Raw genomic sequence first — 26,737 nt, 5'->3', positions numbered from 1 at the left:
TCTCAGATCCTTGGTCAAAGTCCAAGTCTCGCACCCATAGAGCAAGACTGGAAGTACCAAGGACCTGAAGACTCGGACTTTCATCCACCCGCACAGGTACCGGCAGCGCCACACCCCATGATCCAGTGAATCCATGACTCCCCAGGCCCGACCCAGACGTCTATTGACCTCCGGCTCACAACCTGCGGAGACATGAATATCACTGCCAAGGTAAGTGAATCTATCCACGACCTCAACATCCTCACCACAAACAGACACAGACAGGACAGCAGCATCCAAGATGTCACCGAAAGCCTGGATCTTTGTTTTGACCCAAGAAATCCGTAATCCCAATGGCTCCGACTCCTCATTCAGCACCTCGAGGGCCCCCAAGAGGATGTCTAAAGTCTCCGCAAAGATGACTGCATCATCTGCAAAATCAAGGTCCGAGATCTTGACATTGCCAAACGATGCACCGCAACTTGATCTCTCCGACATCCTCCCAAAAATCCAGTCCATACAAGTGCTGAAAAGTGTGGGGGCAAGTACACATCCCTGACGAACTCCAGTAACAACTGGAAATAAGTCAGAGGCGGTACCACCACACTTCACAGCACTCTCAGTACCAGAGTAGAGTTCAGACATCAGATCGATCAGTTTCGGTGGCACCCCACGAAGACCAAGAATCCTCCAGAGGACATCCCGATTCACTGAATCGAACGCTTTACAGAGATCAACATAGGCTGCAAGCAGCCCCTGCCGAAACTCTCGTCTGCGTTCAGTGAGGACACGAAGAGCAAGGATACGGTCAATCGTTGACCTCTTTGGTGTAAAGCCTGACTGCTCTGGACGCTGGTGCTCAAGCAGATGGTGGCGAACCCTATCAAGAATTATCCGAGCAAAGACCTTGCCCGGCACTGAGAGCAGCGTCACCCCTCGGTAGTTGTTGCAGTCTTGGCGATCACCCTTCCCTTTCCAGAGAAGGACAACAAGGCCCCTCTTCCAGTCAGTTGGGATGATGCCTGTGTTCCGGCAGAGCACAAAACTGCATGCAACGACGCGAGTGCAGCATTTCCACCAGCCTTGAGAAGTTCAGCATGGATGCCACAGATCCCTGGAGCTTTGCCCCATTTCAACTGGTTCACCGCAGCCCGTGTTTCCACAAGCGATGGTGGACCACAGTTGATTCGAGGGTCAGCAACAGGGATTGTAACACCCTTGACGTCCAACTCGACAGCTGGGGGATCAGCCTGGTACAACCGCTCAAAGTAACCGGCCCAGCGGGCCTTCACTTCAGACTCCTCTGTCAAGAGCCTACCACTCTCTGCTTTCAAGTCCTGGTGAGGGTCTGCAATCTCTGATTGCTGTTTTTTCTTGTTTGGAGCTGTGATCGAGATTTTTTATTTTATTATCTTTTGTTCCACCTAACTTGCATGTAGATACCAGTTTTAAATTAATAGGCCAAGCATTTTCAAATAAGGAAATGATTTTTAAATGCGATCTCATTTTCCAGGTGGCTCAACCTCTCCACGTGGTTCAAATTACTTGAGACCTATGATCCTCTTACCACACAGTGCAGTAATGTTGAGCCATTGGACAAACTTTTTGGTTTCATCTGACTATGGCTCATCTGACTTTCCACTCCCCTAACAACAGTCGACCATAATAAGGGACCATGCGTTACCATGTTTATTAAATCATGAAAATCGTTTCATAAACTTCACTTGTAACATGGATTAGGTGGCCATTGAGGTCCATATTTTAGAATGACTGTTGGACACATGGATGTGGCATTTCATGCCATGAGCTGGTTGTCAAACACCATGATTGATGCCAACCTGGTTCGATTTTAAACAATCTATGAAGGACTCTGGGAATTAGATAGGTACCTGGATGCATTGGAGATGAAGGGGTCTGGGGATATTCTCAGGACAGACAGGACTTGTCGGTAGCTTGTTTGTGGATGGGTTATGATACTGGAGTTGGTGCAGCAAAAGGTAAAATTTCCCGAATAGCCCCCTTCTGCTATGCTAAAGTTCCTTGTTTGCATATCAATGAACTCTAAGGATAATTCTGAATGGGTTTTCATTGGCCTTTTTCCAAAATAGCCACCATTCTCCAGAATATCAACCACACTTTTGAATTATTCCCAGGCTCTTTTTATCTCGAGAATGGTCGGAGAAATGGCAAACTATGTATGTATATGTATATATATATATATATATATATATATACATATATATATATATATATATATATATATATATATATATATATATATATATATATATATATATATATATATAGAACCTCAGTGAGCATCACCAACTAGTCCACAAGGGGTGAGGAAACAAACAGAACATGTGGGCAAAATAAAGTCCACAATCATGCGGCATCTAAATCCATTTGCCAATCACTTCCGCAACTGTGCAACACAGTAACAAGTGAAGTTGTTCCAAACGAGCTCACAAATGAGCTGTGGGAAAACTCAGCAAGAACAACTTGCCATCTTTTGCCAAACCTAATCCATCCATCCATCCATTGGGACCATACTCTGTGCAGAGCATTGGTGCTGCCTCAGCAGTCTCCTTGGCTATTGGACACAATACTGGACGGGTCGCCACTCCGACACTGGATACCAGCAAGCTGGCACTCATTTTGCCGACCTCGGAAGGATGACAGACAGAGTTAACGCCATCTGATATTAATTCAACAGCCAAGTGGTATTTGAACTCAGGATCCCAAGCCCACCACCCTAACCATGAAGCGAACACCCAGGCAAACCTAATCGCAAAGCCAAAAATACAGCAGCAAATCACTCCATAAGCTACCTCAAGCAGAAAAGAGATTTACTTGATGGAAATCTGGTTGTTTCACAGTCATCGTGCACCGTCGGTGAAAAGGAAGCCATTGGAAACTTTGAGTTCGTTTCTTATTCTAGGAACTTGTTTCAAGGAGATTCACTGCACCCATGCGTCGATGAGAGTGAAGTCACAAGACAGCTTCAAAACGTGTCACAGAACACCTTCCACAGGATAGTAAGCACCCATTGTGCACGTGACGAAGAAACAGATGATGAATAGAGCACGGATGTCATTACCCCATCACTTGACTCTTTGGAAACCAAGATGGCTGAAGATGACACGGAAGATTTCCAAATGCTGATCGATGACCAAAGCCAACTAGTTCCTCTTACTAGGACAATAACAGAGCATCCACCTGAAACTCTACTAAAATGCATCATAATACATGGTATGGCCATACTGCACTTAATTCCTGACAGAGCAAAGGTAGAAACTGTCTGATCTGAACAGCGCATTCCAATCTGTAATTGAACAAAACACTGGGATTTATGACAAGATAGTGTTTATCTTTGATGTTTACATTGAGGGTTCGAGAAAGGTCACACAACAAGAGAAAAGAGAAACCAAGATGTATCAGCAACACACTACGTAATGAATGAATCTACAAATCTTGCCAACATCACAATGGCTCAGTTGCTCAGTCATGACAAGACAAAGCAGGAGGTTGAAATGTTGCTTGCAGATGCATTTGTGGAGACCTTCAACGACCAGAAGAAAACGTAAGAAAGCAGCAGGATTGTGTGGCTGGCATGCTTTAACTGGCTTTGATATCACTGGGAAATTTGCAGGACGAGGAAAGAGGACATTGTGGAATCTGTATTTGGCATCAGACACTGTGGGTGGCAAAGACATTGTTGAGGGGTTTCAAGAATTTGAGCAAACAACACAACTGTCAAACATGCAGTGCAAGCCCTTTTGAAATATGTGGCTTCAAGCTATTCTAAAGGTATTCGTACACTCCAGGAAGCTCGTTGGCATCTGTTCACCAAGAAGATGGCTGAGAAGAGAAACTTCCACCGACACCCAATGCCTTCAGACAGCATCTGCTGAGAGCCTTAGTGCAGACCTACATATGGTGACATGCTCATCTTTCACACATGCCACTGCTCGATGTGAAGGGTGGAAGCGATCGGAAATGGGAGCACAACCACTGGATCCCAATACCACTGACTGCAGGTGATGCACTATCTGCTATCATGGCATTCATCAAGTGCAACTGTCAAGGGACATCTGGGACTAGGCCATGTTCTTGCTACAAAGAGAACCAGCCCTGTACAGATATGTGCCAGGCATCAGGGGACAGTTGTTGGGAAAATACTGATCCAGAAGGTGTTCAAGGCATCACATCTGACGAGGAAGACATTGAAGAATATCCGCAAAGGACATTGTGATAATGCTGTATTGATGATAGATGCTTTGATGGAAGTGTGATATTTTCTTTCTGCTGATAAAATGCTCGACTTGGGAAGGATCAACACACTGATAGCTGTAACCATGAACAAATATTGCATGAAATCAATAAGTTTGTTAAACTTCACTCTTGTCACCAGGAGTAGAGTTCACTTATTGACAGTCACTAGCAAGTTGCCCATGCCCGCACGGGTGGGTAGGGGTGGAGGCGGAAAAAATGCAAATGGTGTCTCCTGTCATCGAGCCGGAAAGCTGGGAGCAACAATTCGAAATATTGCGACATCTGATGGGATTTAAATGCTCCTAGGTGGCGAGGTAGGTCCTCCATTTGAAACTGTTTGTTCGACATATGTAGCTTTTTGATACCTCGGGTCCATAATAAAAATTTGTATTGGTGCCAAAGCCAGCGAGCAATTGCAACATCTAACCCTAAACTCGGTTTGAGTCTTATTGAAGGATTTCGTTCCCAGGTAGATTTCGACGAAGAACGATTTTCCTTTAGTGGCCCACGGCATTTTGAGAAAATGGGCTATCTTGAAGAAATCCAAATCTGCTGAATATACACGAACTCCACTTTGCACACCTGCAAAAAAGCAAGAGGATATCGTTGCCATGGCGGGAGTTATTCGAGGTAAGGTCGGTGCCGTTATTTTGTGGTCACCCTGTATCATTTAAAATGTCCATGTGTGTGGCTGCCATTTCTATATGACTTTCCATTTATTAGTGGCGAGAATTAAGAATGTATACAACAGTCAATAAGGATACATTTTGGAACAAGGGTCACTTAATCCACAAAAGGGCAAGCTTGATAATTGACTTTTTAAGTTGCTTTCACTACAGTATGCAAAAGCCCCTTTATTACCTCCACCACCGTAGGTGGACATAGGTTATGTTTTCACCCCTGTCTGTCCGTCTTCACCTGTCTGTGAACAGGATATCTCAAAATATTGTGGATGGATTTGGACGAAATTTGCTGGACAGGTTGGTTGTGTCACAAGGACAAAATTATTAGATTTTGTTGAAGATCCAGATATGAGAATTTTTAAAGTGATTCTTTACTATTGAGAGATGGGGCAAAAAAAAAGGTGCAGTATAGCACAATTATGTCAAAAAGTAATGGACAGATTTTGACGAAACTTGGTGGAGAGGTTGCGTGTTTGACAAGGACTAATCGATTCGAATTTGGTGAAGATCCAGATCTGATACTTCCAAAAAATTTTTTTTAATGATTCTTCACCATTGAGAGATATCTCAAAAAATTGTGGACGAGATTCGGATGAAACTTGATGGATGGGTTGGGTAGGTGACAAGAACAAGCTGATTACATTTTGTTTCAGGTCCGGCCTATCAGTGTGATACAAAATGTAAACTGTTCAGCCTGACGGAGGTATGCGCTCTACCGGGTGCCGTTCTAGTTTCCAAACGTAACAACTTCTCTAATTAAAGCAGATATCAACAGAACATCTGACCCATTATATCAAAGCAATATTTTTGTTGGGGTGCCTAATCCATGTTTGAAAAACTTGTGAGTTCATAGAGCATCTTACCCCGCTTTGTTTTGAGAAACAAGGATGTGGGCATGGTTTACGAGTGGTAAATTTGAGTGGTCATGTTGACATAAAATGCCGTAATATTTTGTCCAGCTGCAGCTAAACTAAATATTTTTGAAAATGCCAAAAAGGCGATTTGTGTTCTTCAGTGTTCAAAAATATACTTCAATTGAAATAAAATAAAGATTTTAAACGTTGTAGAAAAACAAATTGGAAGTTTACCACCGTTGATGGGCACCTGAATCGAACTTGCTGTATTTCTTTAACAGACATATGTCCCTCACACATCCTCACCAACATTGAGCTATTTGTAGTGGGCTTTTTGACAATTTTCAGTCTATCAAATAGACATGTACATGGATGGTGGCCATGGGTTTCAAATTGGCACCTCAACCAAGGTTCCAGAAAAATTCTGAAGTACCAGGAGCAACATGTAAATTCGGATTCTACCCATCAAGACGATTCTAGAAATGTCTGATCACTTTTCACATTGAGAAATAAACTAACTCAGAAGGACTCCGATTATAGGTGCGTGAGGATGAGGAGTAGGGGCTGGAAGGATGGCTTAGAGGTACGCACACTCACCTCTAAGCTGTCCAGCCTGGGTGAGAATCCTAACCCAGCTATAAACTGGCATCCCGGTGTATCAGAGGCAGGGTGATTCATCAATGTGTGGGCCGTCTCTCAGATGGACATTAAACTAGGAGTCCCGTCTGGCCGCATTAGTTGGTGTGCAACAAAGATACTACGGTGTCCTTCACCAAGAGCAGACGAGCAATCGCTGGCAGCCTGAACAAATTAAAAATCCCTGCCCTGACTTTGTGAATCAAAGTGGTGACCCATCCAGGAATGTAACCTGAGCCAAATAAACTGCTTCATCAAAAACGATGCCATCGTTTGGGTCGAACGATGAACATATAAATGATGCAAGTCTGTTCATGCTCCCACTTAATTTGCACAAATTTTATTACGGACCATAGGCATCAACAAGCTCGAATGAGCTCAGATCCTCGTCCTCTGAATGATGACGTCATAAAAACGAATATGAAGTCATTGTGATGTATCAGGTTTGCGATAAATTATCTGTGCTTATGCCCGGCTTGATTCCCGCAAACAAAATTCAAACAGCTTGCCTAGTTTCGGAGATAATGGTATAGGCGATTTCCATTAGCGGCGATATTATGACGTCAACTTTTTTTCTAGGAAGAATTTCCAAAATCGGAGATGGTTACTGTGCGTGGGCTTTCTGCATATACATGGCAAGTTTCACAAAGATCTGATGAAAACTCTGGGTTGTGAAACAAAAAATGTCAAAAAATAGGAATGACGTCATAAAAATTGATATGACGTCATAGTGATGTATTATATGTGCGGTAATTCATCTCTGCTAATGCCCTGTTCGATTCCCGCAAACAGAATTCAAAAGCTTGCCTAGTTTCAGAGATAATTTTTTCGGTGATTTCCATTAGCGGAGATATTTTGACGTCATAACTTTTTTTTCTCGGAGGAATTTTCAAAATCGGGGATGGTTACTGTCTGCGCAGGGTATTTTTGCATGTACACGCCAAGTTTCAGGAAGTTTCGATGAAAACTGTAGGCTGTGAAACAAAAAAGTCCACAAGAAGAACAACGTGAGTAAGACTTAAGAGATCCTCCACGAGGATCTAAAAACTTCCACATATCAAACAAACAGTTTCAAATGGAGCACCTTGCTGGCTCATCGCCATTAGAGCATTTAAATTGCATCAGATGTGGCAATAAATGCGAATTCTTGCTCCCATCTTAGTTGCTCGATGACACAAGACGCCATTTGCATTTTTCCGCTTCCATACCTACCCCATTTAGAATCCCGTGTGAGTACGGAAAACTTGCTAGTTATATAAACTAACAGAATACCCACCCGACTGGTGATCTTCTTGCAAGCGTGCAATGTTATTCTGACACATCCCTTTATTTGAGCAGTGTATAGGCAACAGATCGTTACTTTGATTGCTCATGAAAATAAAAATAAACCGGGTTATGTACACAGAGCAAAAACTTGCCGACTGCTTATGTGCCGATATAATACATCATGGTTATCGAAGTAGAGTTCCCACTCTCTGGGTGATCTTGTTCCAAGCATGCAACATGTTCTTCTGACACATCCTTTTATTGTGGCAGTGTATAGGCAGCAGACTGTTGCCTTAAATGTTCCCGAAAATTAAAAAGAAAATAACCTGAGTTACCTACATGAAGCAAAAACATGGTGACTGTTTATTCGCATATACAGTATAATACATCATGGTTATATAGCTCAGATAATTCCAATTGACCTGGGCCATAGGCTGACAACAGAGGCCTGAAGCCTAAGGCCTATAAGTACTGTCCCCCTTTACTTACATGGCAAGTGACCTGTATTTTATGGGGTTTGACCTGTTTTCGTATTGTTAAACCCCATATTGGATGGAAAGTATGAACAATTTCAAAAATGCAATGTTTAGCTTCCATTACACTCGCATGGATTCACACACAGTGACAGAACTGTAGCGATCTCCATCCGATATGCAAGTTACCGTTGTCATCTGACTATTGGCTGGGTGACATCATGAGCTTTACCCAACTGACCAATTCCTTCAATCCTCATTGGTTCGCGGGCACCAGCAGTGACCACTATTTTTCATTGTGTCTGTTTGTGACTCTCTCCAGAGCATAGCTCCGTGACATTTGATGCGATCTTGATGAAACTCGGACACAAGCTAGATATCATGGTCTTGTTGTGTCTGTCTGTCTGTCTGTTTGTGACTCTCTCCAGAGCATAGCTCCGTGACGTTTGATGCGATCTTGATGAAACTTGGACACAAGCAAGATATCATGGTCTAATTGTTCTGTGTGTCTGTCTGTCTGTCTGTCTGTCTGTGACTCTCTCCAGAGCATAGCTCCGTGACGTTTGATGCGATCTTGATGAAACTTGGACACAAGCTAGATATCATGGTCTAGTTGTGTCTTTTTGCATGAGGGGTGTCCTACGCCCCTTGTGGGTGGAGCCACGCCCACTTGAACTTTTTATTTATTTTTTATTTTTTTCTCGATTTTTTTCCTCGCAATTTCATTTCCTAGAAGCTGTAGTCAGGTTCACTATGTCAGTAAATTAATTTTCGTTCAAAATCTCGGTAGATTAGCAAACCTATACATTTTCAAAAACGTTATGACATGGGGAATCTAAAAATACATGTTTACATTTGCGGACATACCTACATAGCCGCCGTTGCCATTTTGGATAATTTTGGAAAAATGCTTTTCATGGTATTGTGCACTGAAGGTTTTATTACCTCTGCCACCAAAGATGGGTGGAGGTAATATTTTCATCCCTGTCTCTTTGTGAGCTGGATAGCTCACAAAGTTGTGGACGGATTTTGATGAAATTTGGTGTTCAGGTTGGTGTGCGATAGGGACGAATTGATTCGATTTTGGTGAAGATCCGGATCTGGCTACGAGAATTCAAAAGAAATTTTTCACCATTGATTGTGTGATAGGGCCAAAAACTAAATATCGCAGGATATCTCAAAAAGTTATCAACAGATTCGGATGAAACTTGGTGGACAGGTTGGGTGTGTCACGATGACGAATTGTTTCGATTTCGGTGAAGATCCGGATCCGAATACAAGAATTTTTTTTTATTTTCAGTCATTCTTCACCTTTGAGAGATGGGGCCAAAAACGATATATAGCACGATATCTCAAAAAAGTTGTGGACGGATTATGACAAAACTTGATGGATGAGTTGGTTACGTGATAAGAACAAGCCAATTAGATTTTGGTTCAGATCCAGATCCAGATCTGACTTATCAGTGGGATACAAAACGTAAACTGTTCAGCCTGGTGGAAACATGTGCTCGACCCAGTGCCATTCTAGTTTTTTTTTTTTTGAAATCCAATGAACATCATTAAGACACACAGAAAGAACATTTGATGCATCGTGCTTGGGCCAAATCCACACTCCTGCCTACACTGTGAGAAGCTTGAACTACACAGGTAACCACACACTTTACTATACTACTACAAGTACAACTATTATTCGACTGCTAGTACTACTACCACCACAATTTCTTAATGGCCCCAATTAATCCCAATGTATTAATGGGTGAACCATGGGAGGAGGATTGAGTTGAGTCATTGGACGTTCGTCTGGAACTGCTTTTGGCAGGAATATACAATTTGTTCAGGGTGCCGGCGATAACTGACCTACTCTTCGAGAAAGACACTTGGGAAGTGGGACATTTAACATCCACCAACTAATGCTGTAGCAGACTGAAGATCCAGGTTGATGTTTATGCAGGAGATAGCACACTTTGTTTTGCAACACCTTGCATGTGAAACACCAATCCAACAGTTTGTAGTTGGGTTGGGACTGGAACCCAGACCACACAGCTCAGAGGTAAGTGCCCTACCTCTGCACCATCCCATTGGACAATACAATTACTCTCAATAAGGTATTTCAGTTTCAGGTAAAGGACTTTTATTTGTTTAAATAAATACATAAATTGATATATGTTCTATTACACGGAACTTCAATGCAGGAGGAGGCCGCGAGGCCCATCAAGCTCGTCCAATGGTTGTTTGGCCATGCTCCATCTGTTTTTAAATGCTGAATGTCAGGCAAGGAAGCGGCATGTACCATTTTATAAAGAGTCAGAGGGATTCGAACCTCCGACCGACCGCACTCAAAGTGGATGCTCTAACAATTGCACCGTTTATTCTCTTTCGATGAATTATCTTCATTTTTTTTTACATTGATCAACCCACAGTGTCTTTTGCCAAGAGTCGGTGAGCTATCACCGGCATCTGAACGAAATTTCAATTTCCTACCACTGGGAAGGCAACGGCAAATCCTTTGGTGCAATCCTTGCCGTGAAACCGCTTTGGTCGTACCGAATTCTCCTTTGGGCGAAGCACCAGAATTAGTGGCAGTATATTGATCAGGGGTTCGGTGGAGGGCTTTTACGGGGAGGACATACATCCATCCCATCCAGGACGAATACATTCTCAGATACCAGTGCACTTTTGACATAAATTACAAGAAGATTATCTCAAGAGTCCCAAAAACGTACCCGATTTGAAAGTTTTATTTAAAATATCTTTGTAGGTAGAAATTTTCAATTATGGTGAATTATGTCGGGTAAGCTTTGAAATTATTCGGAGCAAATGTATTTTGACATTTCTATTTTGGTTTATTTTGCAGGTAATCCCTGGAGCAACGAACAACAGAGAAGCAAATCTTCATTGTCGAGAAGAATGTAAAGCTGAAATGAGTGATAGGAGTGCAGCGTGCAATCAGAAGACAATTCCATAAACGTAATGCACCAACCTCGAAGACGATACGTCGTACAGTTTCAAAGTGGAGGGGAACGGACTCTGTGAATAACAATAATGCAGGACACTCTGGACATTCAAAGAATATTCAAACTACAGAGATCGTAAACAGAATTGGTGAAGTGATTGCGTGTAGCACTCGAAAATGAACAAGGGTAATTTCACATGAAATCGGAATGTCTCAAATCAGTTTCATTAGAGTGTTAAAGTCCGACCTGAATGCTTTCTCTTGCAAAATTCAACATTCACGATTTACAATATATATATATATATATATATATATATATATATATATATATATATATATATATATATATATATATATATGATGTTTAGGGTTAGTCAGCTTTGTTGAGTTGTCTCTCCACTCACTCCCAATGACAATATGGTGTGGTCTCATTAGTCATCGGATTTGCGGTCCATACATTTTTGAAGATGAGGATACCGAGGAAGGAGTGGCTGTGAATGCAGAATGTTACGTACACATGTTGAACACGTTTTTCTGGAGTCATGTGAGAAACGTTCCTGGTGTTTGGTTTCAACAGGATGAAGCAACTACACATATACAGCTCACTTGTCCATGCAGTGGTTCAATTATCACTTTCCTGGCAGATTAATTTCCCATCGATCTGGAATTCCTTGGCCTCCAAGATCTCCTGACCCCTCTCTCTCCTCGAGATATTTTCTTGTAGGAATTTGTTATGGAAAATATCTTCAGAGAACCCAATGTGACTATTCCTGAACTCAAAGATGCTGTAACGAGGGTGATTTCCAGTGTCAAAATTTTGTGACTAACCCTGGACTATAGACAATGGACAACCACATGCGGTATGGTATATTTATTTGAACCGAATGAACCTGAATCATGAGCCAGGGATTCAGGTGGGAATTTGCTACCAGTTAAAGGCCGTTTGGCCCATTGTGCCTGTACCATACCCCAGCGAGCCCACCGACACAGTGGATGATGCCAATTACGTACAAATAATTATCAGTCTCGCCTCATATGTAAACTGCAGAAGAGACAAAAAAAAAAGGTCCAAATGAAGAGCAACGTACGAGTACAGTTTATTGAAACACGAATCCAATGAATACAGATCGCCATCTATAATCAATACAATGTGGTGAACAGCATCAACGTAAAATAAAAACCGTGGAGACTCCAACAATGTGCTTTCCTTGAACCAACACAGCACTCGCATACATTGACATTACTGAACATGCATAATTGATTAACAGCTGAACACTGGATAAGGTGGCGTATGAGGCTCGTATGTACATTATAGCATGAGGTGATGCACAGGGAGCCATTTATCGCATCATAATACTGTACACGTCATCTCGACTCCGAATGCGTCAAAGCGCATGAAATTGCACGACTTTCGATGATACATTTACAAGAAGACTTCAATCCACTTGGAAACTTTAAAGTAAACAAATAACGGAAACAATCACTCCATTCACTGAAAGTATAATGTAGGAACATTCTTATGAAAATAAAGAGTAAAAGGATACGCGCGCATGAGGACAGCCGGCTTCGGTGAGCCGCTGCTCGCTCCGGCCCGCAAGGAGCCGTCCATGGTAATGTCATAAATAAATAAATGCACTCTCCCGCACATCGGTCCATTCTTATACAAGGAGATCGACGTTTGCTTCACGTCTATCGAGCGCTCGAGACCTGTACGGACGCATTCATCGCATGGAGCGTCTCGCAATTATTATTTCAAGGTCATTCGTACAAGTTCATCATTCCTACTATCTATAGGATGACGGTGTCACCGTATGTTGCTCATGTTCACGTCTCTATATAGCCGTTTAACGTGCCCACCTTCAGCCATTATGGGATATGTTTGTTTATTTTAACCAACACTCATGTAACGTGTACAACATGGCACTGCCTCCAAACCCTGCATTGCTCGTATGTACCGTATTTGCAGGAATAAAGTTTAAAATCCTTAATAAAAATGAAATAACAAAGCGCACGCGTGTCGGCAATTCACCTCGATTATTTACATGCATTTTGATATGTGACGCGTTACATTTATGGGACGGTGACTATTAAACCGGAAATATTGACTGTTAAACCGGCAAACAGCGAATTGTTGTTCACAGCTACTCAAAAAAAAGTTTTCTTATTTTCCTTCTGACAACCCCTTCCTTAAAATGGTTCCTTCGATTAAATATCTCGACAACACGTCTGCCCCTCGAACGGATTCTCTGAGAATCGAAAGCGCATCAGGTTCAAATCCGAAATTGCTGCTTCGCTACACCCGCAACTTGGCAACTGCTCGTGTAAGGATTTTCGGTGTGGGTTCAGGTGACGGACGCGTGCTGCATTTCTACCTCGAAGCAGTGCCCCCTGATCGGGCTGTCACCGCAACGGCATGAAGCATCACGCAACGGCAACGCAACCCCTGCGACCCACATCTCTGCGTTTGCAACGGGCTGTGAAAAAGACGTCACGACTTGATGGAAAAGTCATGACGTGAGAAATGTGCCATCACACAACTTTTCATGACTCATCCTGCCATTGACTTGTCGTTCCATCGCCGCTCGACAAAAACCTCATTTCATATTTCACGATCCATTAGGAATAATTAGGTGAAAACACATCTTTCGAAGCAGTTTATTTACTACGTACGCAATATGGTGGAATATTTTTTTTGCACCAACCAAGCATCCTTCTCCCTCCACTCCCTGTAGGCCTCATGCATGCTCCTCATCTCTACTCTTCACCATTTCAATTCTAATTTCATCGTTTTACCTCCTTCTCTCCTCGTACGAGCGTAATAAAACTATGGCACCTTGACGTAATAGCCGTGAAATTGGATACCCTCACCTCCTTGTGCATCCTTCATGATATAAGCAGATTACTGGTGTAATTGCTGTACAGGTAAAATAATGTGACGATGCTCCGACCTATAACAGAGGTCCTTGAAATGAGGTCAACGACGGATGAACCTGCAGTGCTTGACCATCGAGGCCTTTGAGGTTCCAGTTTCACTCTTCAAAGATGTTACATACAACGGTGATCAGTAAGTGCATGTCCTGCGAGATCTTCCGTGAGCTCTTGGCGTACAGATACAGATAGAAACAGCATTGCTCGGAACTGTGTAAATGTCCACAACGCTTTCCTCGCTCTGAAGATCTCAACATGTAAAGGACAACAAATATGTATGTATATATATATATATATATATATAATACATATGGTCAGTGCCTGCAGGACCTATACACTATATTCTATATATATATATGTACATATTTATATCCATATATTCATATGTGTTCAGAGGTGGAGTCCATGGCTATCGTGCAAGTCTCATGCTGGACTCCCTGCACCGGCCGTCCGCATCCTCACCAGTGCTTCCAGGACTCGTACTCACGCCATCATAGCAGCTTCCACAACTGGACCACGGCGAGGATGTCACCTCCTCCAGCGTGCCTGCAACACTTACGGTAAGACCATTGTTTGCACGCTCTCCAAGGGCATCGCGAGCCATGACTTGGTGCGTCTGCTGCAGGTGTTCGCGCCTCACTGGCGAGCCTTCGCGTGAGTCCACATGACCGCGCGTGCTTGTGTCGGATGCTTGGTCTCTGAGCAGTCGGTCGAGGAAGGAAATGTAGCGCATGGCAAGGCGTAATATTTCATTCTTGCTCAGCTTCTTATCAGGCGGGTGGGTCGGGATGAGTTTACGAAGTTCCTGGAAGGCGCCATTCACGTTTTGCTGACGCCAGCGCTCCCGACTGTTCGTGAAAATCCTGCGCGTCTTCACAACAGGACCTCCTGCGGGAGAGGGAGAGAGGATATCTGAATGAAAAACACATTTGCTAGCCCACCCCCCCCACATACCAGAACACTTGGTTTTGCAATTTCTTCTGTGTTCATCTGTCTGTCTGTCCGTCCAGGGCATAACTTTACCATTTGAGCTTTTGTCATCAGATTTCTAACAAACCTTTATTTTAAGAATATGGAGAAGAAGAATGAACAATTGGGTCAAAAGGGCAAAGTGACAGTGAGCAGAAATAGGTCTTATCAGCCCGTCTGGCAGTGCACGGCGTGAGACGGCCGAGGTTTTTCAAACCATTTCATCTTTAGTGTCTGTCCAGGCTATATATATATATATATATATATATATATATATATATATATATATATATATATATATATATATATATATATATTTAACCATTTGAGCTTTTGTCATCAAATTTTCAACAAACCTTTATTATGAGAAGATAGAGAGCACAAATGAATACAATGTACAAAAAAAAATTTTGGCTGTTGCTCTCATCAAGCTTAGTTCGAGTCCAAAGCGGATGCGAACGGACGTCCTTTGTATTTCGAGATTCTTTCTCGTTTTTATAAACTGTTTATCAACAGACAAGCAAGCACACTGTCTTGGCTGCCTGCATGAACCTCCTCGTGTGGATGATCAACCCTTTAACAACACCCATGCCCAAAATATACAAATGACATATGTGGGCGTTTCAATTTCATCCTGAACTTCAGTCTATTCTCATTAATCCCCTTGGTTTGAATTCAAGCTGGAGTTTTCTTTATCACTAAATGTATAAACTATGTTACCCTCGCAGGCAGTGGTGACCGTAGTGTGCATCTTCGTGTTTTTTGTTCATGAGAAAAGTGGTAATTATTCACCGTCCCACCCTGGTCGTCTATATTCGCTGCCATCTTGATTTTCCGCAAGTGTGTTCAGAGCTGGAGACACGTGATCACTGGTGTTGTTTATCCCAAAACTATCAGACTGCTCGTTCCTTCCAAGTCATTATTGCTTCCGTGTTTTTCCACACTGCAGTTGTCTCTATGTAAATATGACGTCATTGTGTTCTCTCGTCAATTAGGAGATGAAATCGTGTGTTTCAGTCTGAAAAAAAAAAATTCCTAAATTCTCAGCCTTTAGTCGCACAGATGCAGTGCAAAATGCCATGTTCATCGGTACTTTCACTGTTCGTCTCCATTTTCAGATTTCCTCGTCTATGACGTCATCGGTTGCAAGTCCTGCTTGCGTCTCGACACCGAATTGCGCACTTCGTACTTTTCAGAAAACGCTCGGTTAAAGTGAGCACGTCTATCAGGATTAAAGAGATGGTTATCGGTAAATGCGGCGATAAAACAAAATAATCATCAATGGGACCATAGTTTTATTGTGCGATAAATTCATCATGGCAGTGCTGAAATGGACAGCGACCAGGCCGAGTGTTTGGGGTATGCGAGGAAGAAGAAGTGTAGGGGTGTGTGTGTGTGTGTGTGTGTGTGTGTGTGTGTGTGTGTGTGTGTGTGTGTGTGTGTGTGTGTGTGTGCAGGCTCACCCTCATGGAAATCAATCTCGTACGGAGCTGAGCAGGACTTGAGACCGTTTGGCTGCAGCAATGCGAACGTGGGCTGAGGTGCTGGGAACGCGCTGAGAACACACGGCCATGCGCGTCTCACGGCACGTCCATTTCATACACAGCATACATGATGCATACATACACGCACAAACACAAGCAGTCCGAGTCTCTGGGATTCTAACACGAGACCCTGCAGAGGAGAACGGATAGGATGAGCGAGACAAACCTATCCAGCGGCAGCGTGTGCTCAGGAAAATGCGGCAGACACGGGTAGACCATCTCTCCCTGCGTCGACACCGACAGCAGTGGGGAGAGGCCGTGCACAAGCGCTGGCATTGGGGTCGTACAGCCGTCGGCCGGGGTCTGCAGGCGACACGCTGCGTCGGGGGCTCTCTGCGCAGTGGTCAAAATCTCACCGCGCCCGTGCCGCCGCGGGCTCGTATTTATCTCCGAGAGGGCGTGTCCCGTGTCTCGAGCCGCGTACGGATCTTCGTGCCGCGAGGCCGTGACGTCCGCCGGCTGCCGCGGAGGGGGTCCCGGGTGCTCAGGGCTGCGTGACTCGCGCTCTCCGTTTGTGAGGTTCGGATGAGGAGCCGCCCCACGATTCTCCATCTCCTCGTCCCGAGTCGTGGGACAGAGTCACGACGGGACGTCGTGCTTTCCGTTCACCGCCTCCCCACTCCTTAATTGAGGTGCCCCACCCCCTCCCGGCGTTTCCGCTTGTCCAGACGGAACCACGACCCCTCTCCCCCCTCTCGGTGCCTCCTCGCCGTTTGCCCGATCTCCTGGTTCACCCGGAGAGCCTGTACGGGTGACACGACACGACTCTTGTGCTCATTCATCATGACCGTCCATTTTACCACCGATCAATATACATTGCAATAAAATACATCCGACATCTGAAGTATGTGTACATACCACATCGACATATCACAAAGCATGTACAACAATACATTGGAGATCAGATCACTTTGGACAACCTCTTTAAACTCCAGGAGCGAGGATTTTACGATTGAGCACCGATTGTTGCGCATTTTCTGAGCAGAGCGGTTTCATTGATTCATTGATCAATGAATCATTGATTCGCACAGTTCTTTGATTGAAGTCATTGATTCGCACAGTTCACACCACAATGTTTTCATGCGGTCTTTGCCTTGCCCTTTGTTTCAGAGGGACGTGTAATAAGCACGTCTCTGAAAACGACGACAAAGTGAGTGCATCACGAGACCCACAATGCATTTCGCTTTGTGCACACGTTCGTTGGGTGGGCCTCCTGCGTCCTTCGTATCTATACGTACAAAGTTCGAACTGGTGTCCATCAGTCCATGGTCGTGTCCCAGTTAATGTGTTCAAGGATCTCCGATGTCCTCGTCCCTCATACATGCTGTGCGTACACTTATTCGACCCGTGGACACTGAAACGCACTCGCACATTCTTCAAAGAGCATGCACCATGATAAGTCTGAATACGTCAGCTTGTACACCGTCCAAATGTTAAAAAAAATTTCAATGCCCGTTTCATCCACCAAAGCTCGTGTACTCCAGGTTGTGGTGTCACGACGACAGAAGAACGAACGTAAAACATTGAATACAGAGAGAGCACTGATAAACAGGTCATGAGATCAATTTGTCCTCGGATTTTATTCTTGCTTTTAAACTTTGACCGACACGTTGTGCGTGTATGCGTGTCTATATCCATTGGGACCGTACGCTGTGCAGATTGTTGGTGCTGCTTAAGCAGTCTCCTTGGCTATTGGGCACAATCCTGGACGGGTCGCCACTCCGACACTATACCAGCAAGCTGGCATTCATTTTGCCGACCCCGGAAGGATGATGAGCAGAGTCAACCCCACCTGTTATTAATTCAACAGCTAAGTGGGATTTGAACTCAGGATCCTCAGATCCCAAGCCTGCCAACCTAATCATTAAGCCAACACCAGGTGTGTGTGTGTGTTTGTATATATATATATATATATATATATATATATATATATATATATATATATATATATATATATATATATATATATATATATATATATATATATGTGTATATATATATATATATATATGTGTATATATATATATGTATATATATATATATATATATATATATATATATATATATATATATATATGTGTATATATATATATGTGTATATATATATATATGTGTATATATATATATGTGTATATATATATATGTGTATATATATATATGTATATATATATATATGTATATATATATGTATATATATATATATATATATATATATATATATATATATATATATATATATATATATATATATATACAAACACACACACACACACAAACACACACACCATTCAAAACAACTCCCGATATGCAATTCAAAACAACTCAACACACGTCATGACAGAGACAGGCTTGTTTTAACTGAGGATAAGTATGTGAGTTGCCGTGGTGTCATGATTTATACCAAGCAGAATTCAAACGTTTTTTTTGAAAATTTAATTGTAATATTCGTGATTAAATGCATTTTATAAGCAATTTAAGTTTAAAAAAAATTATTTCCTTTTTTATTTCAAAAAAAAAAAAATACCCCAAGGACACACACAAACACGGGAGAGCTCAGTGCAGGCCGGAAGTTTGGTATGATTTCACAAAACTTTGAGGGAGTAGTTCAGTGACAACACAACAAATGATAGATGCTGCACAGACATGTGTGTCTGTCTGTGCACAGACACACATGTCTGTGCAGCATCTATCATTTGTTGTGTTGTCACTGAACTACTCCCTCAAAGTTTTGTGAAATCATACCAAACTTCCGGCCTGCACTGAGCTCTCCCGTGTTTGTGTGTGTCCTTGGGGTATTTTTTTTTTTTTGAAATAAAAAAGGAAATAATTTTTTTTAAACTTAAATTGCTTATAAAATGCATTTAATCACGAATATTACAATTAAATTTTCAAAAAAAACGTTTGAATTCTGCTTGGTATAAATCATGACACCACGGCAACTCACATACTTATCCTCAGTTAAAACAAGCCTGTCTCTGTCATGACGTGTGTTGAGTTGTTTTGAATTGCATATCGGGAGTTGTTTTGAATGGCGTAGAGGTGAGATATTCTTAATAACATGGCGGTTACGTGGTGGGGAGGTGTTTTGAATTACGAGCGATGTTTGTCCCAATATAACGACGTGTGGTGAGGCAAGCTATATGTATATGTGTGTAATTTGTGATATATGTGTGCGTGTGTATATATATATATATAATGTATACATATAAATTTGTACGTGTGTGTAATGTGTATGTATATGTATGTGTAATGTGTCTATATATATATATATATATATATATATATATATATATATATATATATATATATATATATATATATATATATTTTTTAATATAGTGATGTGATGTATATGTGTGTGTAATGTATATGTATATAGTAATGTGTCTCTATGTATACATATGAATTAGTATGTGTGTAATGTGTATGTGTATGTATATGTGTGTGTAATGTCATATACATATATATATATATATATATATATATATATATATATATATATATATATATATATATATATATATATATATATATGTATGTATGTGCATGGAGTGTGTAATCTGTCTGTTTGTGTACATATATATGTATTTCACACACACACACACACACACACACACACACACACACACACACACACACACACACACACACACACACACACACACACACACACACTTTCATGCCTTGTGGTTATTCCGTGGTGTCCGAAATGGCGTTGCTTGTATACAATAAAGTCCACACATTTGAGCCGTCCAGTCTGGGTTTTTAATCTTGACGCAGCTATAAACTGTCATTGTGGTGTTTCACAGATAGGGACATTTATCAACACGTCTTGGATGGACGTTATGAAAGCCGGATGTACCCAATCTGTGGTGATATTGATGAACGTTAAAGATACTCACGGTGTATTACACGAATAGTAGCACACCCTAACAAATCACAAAATTTCTCCCAACTTCAGCCGAACGTGAGGCCTCACCACGAGCTTCGTGAAAGACTTGACTATAAAAACGCTCCCTGGCCGACCCACAAGAAGGTGTGAATAAATGAGGTCCGTTTAATAACGAAGGAACACACACACACACACACACACACACACACACACACACACACACACACACACACACACACAATCATTGGCCCCTTCAATTTTTGGTGAAGAATTAAGGGAGGATTTGCATAATCTTCCCTGAAAGCGCTCTCTGTGTTTTGTGTGTTTGTGTCCAGGGCTCGAAGGGAGCGATGTTTTATTCATACAGAACGCGAGCGCTTTGCCGCACCTGCAATTTCTCCTAAACACCATTATTCCCTGAAATGTACTCCCGTGGATTTCTATAGGATTACGCTGTTCGTTTCAGTGTGCATTTCAAGCCGGATAATCGTATTAACGGGGGCCGCTATTTAACGACTTGCCTTAACTGTTTACAATGTCTGCGTGTCCCTCCTTCCTCTCACATCGAGTGTCCAGGTCGGGTTACAGTCCGACGTCATAATAACGGGCGCGCGAGCAACCCGAGCATGACGTAGGCCCCGACGCAGGCGCGTCACTATTACCACCACGTGCGCAATTTCACGTCAAACACACGGGGTTCATTCATAAATCTCTGACCGATCGCTGAAGAGTAGAAAAAAAAAACAAAAAAACATGTGCATGATAGTTCGGTTTAAACAATCAAACAAAATTACAATTCCCAACATCACGTGGGATTGAACGGAGAAAAACAAAAACAAAACAAAGTCTTCTTCGTTGAACAACATGCACCGACTGCTTGCTCATCAGTCGCTTGTGTCCCACGTCGCGCCGTACAACGCGTTTCCGCCGTATCTGTGGAGACAGACGGGACCAGCCGTGCCGTTTTCACGGTATTTTCCCCGTGAACGCCCCATGATCATCGCAGTGCTGTATTTTTTTTTTTTTACACATTATAACGATTCGAAATGAATCCTTCGGCGGGAATTCACGACGATAAGAACCTGACAGCGACAACCGTGGGGGGTTTTTAATGGTAAATCCTGGCGCGTCGTGAGCGCGGGAAGCAACGGCGCACGTGGGACGGTGTATAAGCGGTGCGCGGCGGTTGCTTCCATCAGGCAACACATCACGCTGCAATGGAATATACATGTATAATATGTGATGTTGAAAATTAAATAAATATATGAATATAATATAATTACAACATGGATCGAAATAAAAGATGGACATATACACAAAATGTGAGCATGGCAACAAAAAAAAAATATATATATATATATATATATACATATATATATATATATAAATATAATGTTTGAATTAATTAATTTTTAAAAGTGCACATTCCGATTTTACCTCAGCGACACACAGGCCTCGAGCAGGTGATCAACATTCTCCACAGACACTCACCCGGCGCGAGAGCCGTCGCCGCCCGATCTGTTCGTTGCCATTTTTTCCTGATGTTTCTGCTCTGGGTGAGACGAAGTCGGTGTGTGCGACGTCGGGCCCGGTGTGTCGTGCAGACACTGCTGAGATTGAGGAGGAAGGGCAGGGTAGGCTTTGCGGAGGAAAACGGGAGGGTGAGAGGAGGAGGAGGAGGGGGGGACCGTGTGTGCCGAAGGGTGCAGGACGGGGATGGAGGGTGAACCGTAGATGAGGTGTGAGGAAGGAAGAGGAATGTAATGTGTCGGATAAATGAGGTGCGCATGAGAGGAATATGAAGCGGGTGCGTAAATATGACGAGGCAATTATAAAGGGGATGCGTCAGATTGAGACGGAGCGGGACGCCGGGTGTGGGATGGAAGGATTAACGGGTGATTGGTGGTGTGAGATTCTCCGCTATCACGTGATCATGTATCGATTCTTGGTGTCCTGAGCATTGATTTTCCGTTGAGGAGAACACGCGACACAATTGCACGTGTTCAGACACAGAGACAGACAGACAGACAGACAGACAGACAGACAGACAGACAGATATATGTATATCTATATATATATATATATATATATATATATATATATATATATATATATATATATATATATATATGCTTAAGGAGTGGGGGAGTGTGAGATAGACAGAGGTAGCATAACATCAACACAGGTGAGGTAATGTGCAGCAAACGGAGCTCACATGCCTGCACCTTGCAGCTCAGCCATTGAGAGGAACATGTGAAGGCGCGAAAAAAATGTGGTGTCAGGGATGGGATTTGGATGGGTTGGGATGGTCAAATACGGTGGGAGGAATGAGGGGAGTGAATAATAAATAGGATTTTATATATATATATATATATATATATATATATATATATGTATTGATTAATTAATATATGATCAGATTAAACGATAGATAGGATTATCGAACCGAAAGATGTAAACGAAGGTGAGTTGCACGAGCGAAGGTGCAGTCGATATATCGTGGTGGTGGATTAGGGAGGGATCCCCTCGCGTCTGCCGTCCATGCTCGTCCATGCTCACCCACCCCCACTCCACCACCACCACCCCGCCCGCGAACCCGTTCCCCGCAGGCCGTATAGTGCTGCTCAGTATGACGAGCGGCGCGCACGCTCAGCACGTGCTTCGTGCGATAAGCGCGTTCCCACCGCCTGCACGCGTGCGATAAGCACTCACGCCTCCCGGAGCTGCCGCCGTATTGAGCCTCGAACGCGCTGGAAACTCGCAAACATTTTTTTTTTTATCATTTTTTCTGGAGTCTTTTCGCTGTTTTTTATTTATTTATTTTTTTAAAAGAAAAAATTATATTCAAGCCCCCTCCCTCGCCTGCGTCCTGCTCAGGTCCCTCTTTCTATATTTCTTGTGAGGTTTGTTCAACCGCATACAGAGAAGGATTCGATACTCAGTTGCAATACTTATCGATATATCACATGGTACCATTTTTCAGGTAGAAAATAAAATGATCAAGTGAAGCATTAATTTTCGAAGAAACATGTTCAGTTCTTTTGTGGGACGACGAAATACACACACACACACACACACACACACACACACACACACACACACACACACACACACACACACACACACACACACACACACACACACACACACACACACACACACACACACACACACACACACACACACACACACACACACACACACACACGGAATAAATCGGTGCTGATCCATATATGTCCACCCATTTTGGTTTCTTGAATACAGCAAGCATACACAACTTTCCAGTTGAAAATGGATATGGAACAATTCGAGTAATGTTTGAAGATTATCTTCACTATTATGACAAATTTCTGTTTGAAATCGTGATTTGAGAAAGCTTGGCATTGATTTCAGTGGTCATACTTTTGTACTCCACTGTATAGATCATATACAATATATATATATATATATATATATATATATATATATATATATATATATATATATATATATATATATATATATATATATATATATATATATATATATATATATATATATATATATCGGTTTCTGAAACCCAGTACACAGAAAATGAAGCAATTTTTTCCTAAATGCTGTATATCAAGTGGACGAATATACCAAAAAGAACGTTGAATAGTTTTATTGTTATTCGAGATACAGAACTGCACTGACATCAATTTGATATGAATACATGCATTGCACTTGTAAGTTTTAGTTTTGTTGTGAGCATTGATTGTTATTTTCTTTCTGTGTCAGAAGACATCCCATTTTCTGATATAATGAAGGGCCCCAAGAGAAAGAAAAAAAAAATTGAGATATTTGTACATGAATGTGGTTCAATCATTCGAGCACAAAGGCGTTTTCAGCATGTAATGAACAAGCCAGCACCTGAAAGACACTCTGTGCAAAGATGGGTGGATCATTTTCAGGCTACATGATATGTCCTGTCGGGGAGATCTGCTCGAAGGCCAGGAAATTCAAACGAAAAGGTGAATGCTCTTATGGAGGCATTTACCTTCTTCTTTCGGCTGCTCCCGTTAGGGGTTGCCAGAGCGGATCATCCGTATGATCCGCATAGTGATTTGGCTTAGTTTTTATGCCGGATGCCCTTCCTGATACAACCCTGGTCGCCTCTTACGACACAGGGATATGGTACACCTATTTTAACCGGAGCATACACCGGGCCCAGTACACTGGTACTCACTTCGCCGACCTCGGAAGGATGACAGGCTGAGTCAACCTCCTGGTGTGTATTAATTCAAGCGGCCAATGCGGCTTAAACTCAGGACCTTTTGGATCTCAAGCCGCTACCCTAACCACTACACCAATACCAGGCTAAATTTACCAACAGCCCTAAAAAGTCAATTAGGAGAACATCATTTCAGTTATACATTCTGAAACACTCTGTTCATGATATCCTTCATAACGAATTGAAGTTTAAATGTTGTTAAATGCAAACAGTTTCACAAACTTTTAGAAGAGGATTGTAAAATGAGAGTAAATGTTTGTCAAGGGTTAATTGAACAGATAGAATGAGACTAACATTAAAAAAAATCTAACCTCATTTTTAGTGATGAGATGACATTTCACATATTCGGTAAAGTTGTTCATCACAATTGTGGGATATGGGGAGAAGAAAATCTGCAAGAGCTGAATGACCATGATCGGGATTTGCCGAAAGTAAACGTCTGGTTTGCCATTTCAAGTTCTCACAACTGTGGACCCGATTTTGTTGATGAACTCACTGTCACCAGCATTTCATAGCTGAACATGCGACGAGAGTTCTTTATTTCTCGACTCCAATAAAATCACTACTTGGTACAAAGAGCTATATTTCAACAGGATGGAGCACCACCTCACTTTGCTCGAACTGTTAGTGTTTTTCAATCAAACTTTGCCAGACCGTTGGATTGGTTCAAGGAGAACCTATGAAATGGCCTGCTCATTCACCTGACTTATCACCTTCAGATTTCTTTTTTTTTTCATTGGCAAACCAAAAGACCTTCAAGAACTTAAACGTTGTATTGTTGATGCTGTGTCACCCATCCCTACAGCTGCGATGAAAAATGTTTTCTCAGAATTTGAATGCCGAATTGGATTGATTATTATAGTGAATGATGGACGACATGTAGAAGTTTATTAATAATTCGAGAATATCTAAACGATACCATAAAAAAATTAAATGAACTAAAACTTATAGGTCTAATGTATGTATTCATATCAAATTTATGCCAGTATCGCCAAAAAGAATAAAACGATTGCAGCGTCAACGGCTCAACTAACATTGAGATCGTTGCGGCAGGAGGGTACAATCCAGCGATGTACTGAGCAGTATTAACTCCCGTGGAGCCGTTCGAAATTCTGGCGGACTACGTGTGTGCGGACCGAGGAGAGACACGAGAACTTTAAAGCTTTTGTTGAAACCAACGGGCTTATTTCCCGTGACACAAACAACCAGGGGAAGATTGACTCAACAAAAGGAATATGATGGTGGGTTGGGAGGTGAGAAAAGAAATGTAATTAATGAACAAGAAAACGAGCAAACCTCTGCCAGGCTGAACAGTTTACATTTTGGATTCCACTGATAGGTCGGACCTGAATCTGGATCTTAACCAAAATCTAATCACCTTGCTCTTGTCACCTACCCAACTCATCCACAAAGTTTTGTCATAACTCGTCCACAACTTTTTGAGCTTTCATGTGAAATATCGTTTTTTTCCCCATCTCTCAATAGTGAAGATAATCACTTAAAAAAAAACGAGAAAGGCACTCAGGAGACCGCGTACCTCTGCCCCATAATGCCTGATCCACGAGAACATATCTGGCGCAATACATTTTTGAGATATCATGCTAGATATCGTTTTTGAGCCCTATCTCTCAATGGTGAAGAATCACTTAAAAAAATTCTCGAAGTCGGATCCGGATTCGGATCTTCACCAAAATCGAATCAATTCGTCGTGGTCACACACCCAACCTGTCTACCAAGTTTCATCCAGATCCATACACAACTTTTTGAGATATCCTGTACACAAACAAACAGACAAAAAAGGGTGAAACCATTGCCTCCTTCACCTTCGGTGGTGGAGGGAATAAAAGATTATCGTATCCAGATCCGGCTTCGGATTTTCACCAACATTGAATCAATTCTTCCTTGTCACACACCCAACTAGTCCACAAAATTTCGTCTGAATCCATCCTCAACTTTTTGAGATGTCCTGCTCGCAGACAATCAAACAGACAGGGATGAAAACATCACCTTCATCCACATTCGATGGTGGAGGG

The 26,737-nt window shown here is 42.2% G+C and overlaps 1 protein-coding gene and 1 long non-coding RNA gene across 2 annotated transcripts; one reads left to right on the top strand and one right to left on the bottom strand.

The window, feature by feature from the left end:
- Window positions 1-2,339: 2,339 nt before the first annotated feature.
- LOC147024975 (uncharacterized) lies at window positions 2,340-11,395 on the top strand. The gene is made up of 3 exons (XR_015059286.1): window positions 2,340-4,572; window positions 4,728-4,884; window positions 11,021-11,395. It is a non-coding gene; the product is annotated as an uncharacterized LOC147024975 (long non-coding RNA).
- An 804-nt stretch (window positions 11,396-12,199) lies between these two features.
- Window positions 12,200-22,392, bottom strand: LOC147024974 (T-cell acute lymphocytic leukemia protein 1 homolog). Its single transcript, XM_085885460.1, has 4 exons — window positions 21,944-22,392; window positions 16,727-17,303; window positions 16,480-16,571; window positions 12,200-14,935 (listed from the first exon to the last, which is right to left on the bottom strand). The coding sequence occupies exons 2-4, from the start codon at window positions 17,110-17,112 to the stop codon at window positions 14,457-14,459; spliced, it is 957 nt and encodes a 318-aa protein (XP_085741586.1). The 5' UTR covers window positions 17,113-17,303; window positions 21,944-22,392; the 3' UTR covers window positions 12,200-14,456.
- Between the last annotated feature and the right edge of the window lie 4,345 nt (window positions 22,393-26,737).

Source organism: Eptatretus burgeri, chromosome 6, assembly GCF_056783735.1.
Source record: "Eptatretus burgeri isolate ZD-2024b chromosome 6, Ebu_testis_v1, whole genome shotgun sequence".
Lineage (NCBI taxonomy): Eukaryota > Metazoa > Chordata > Myxini > Myxiniformes > Myxinidae > Eptatretus > Eptatretus burgeri.
This window is presented reverse-complemented; position numbering and strand designations above follow the sequence as displayed.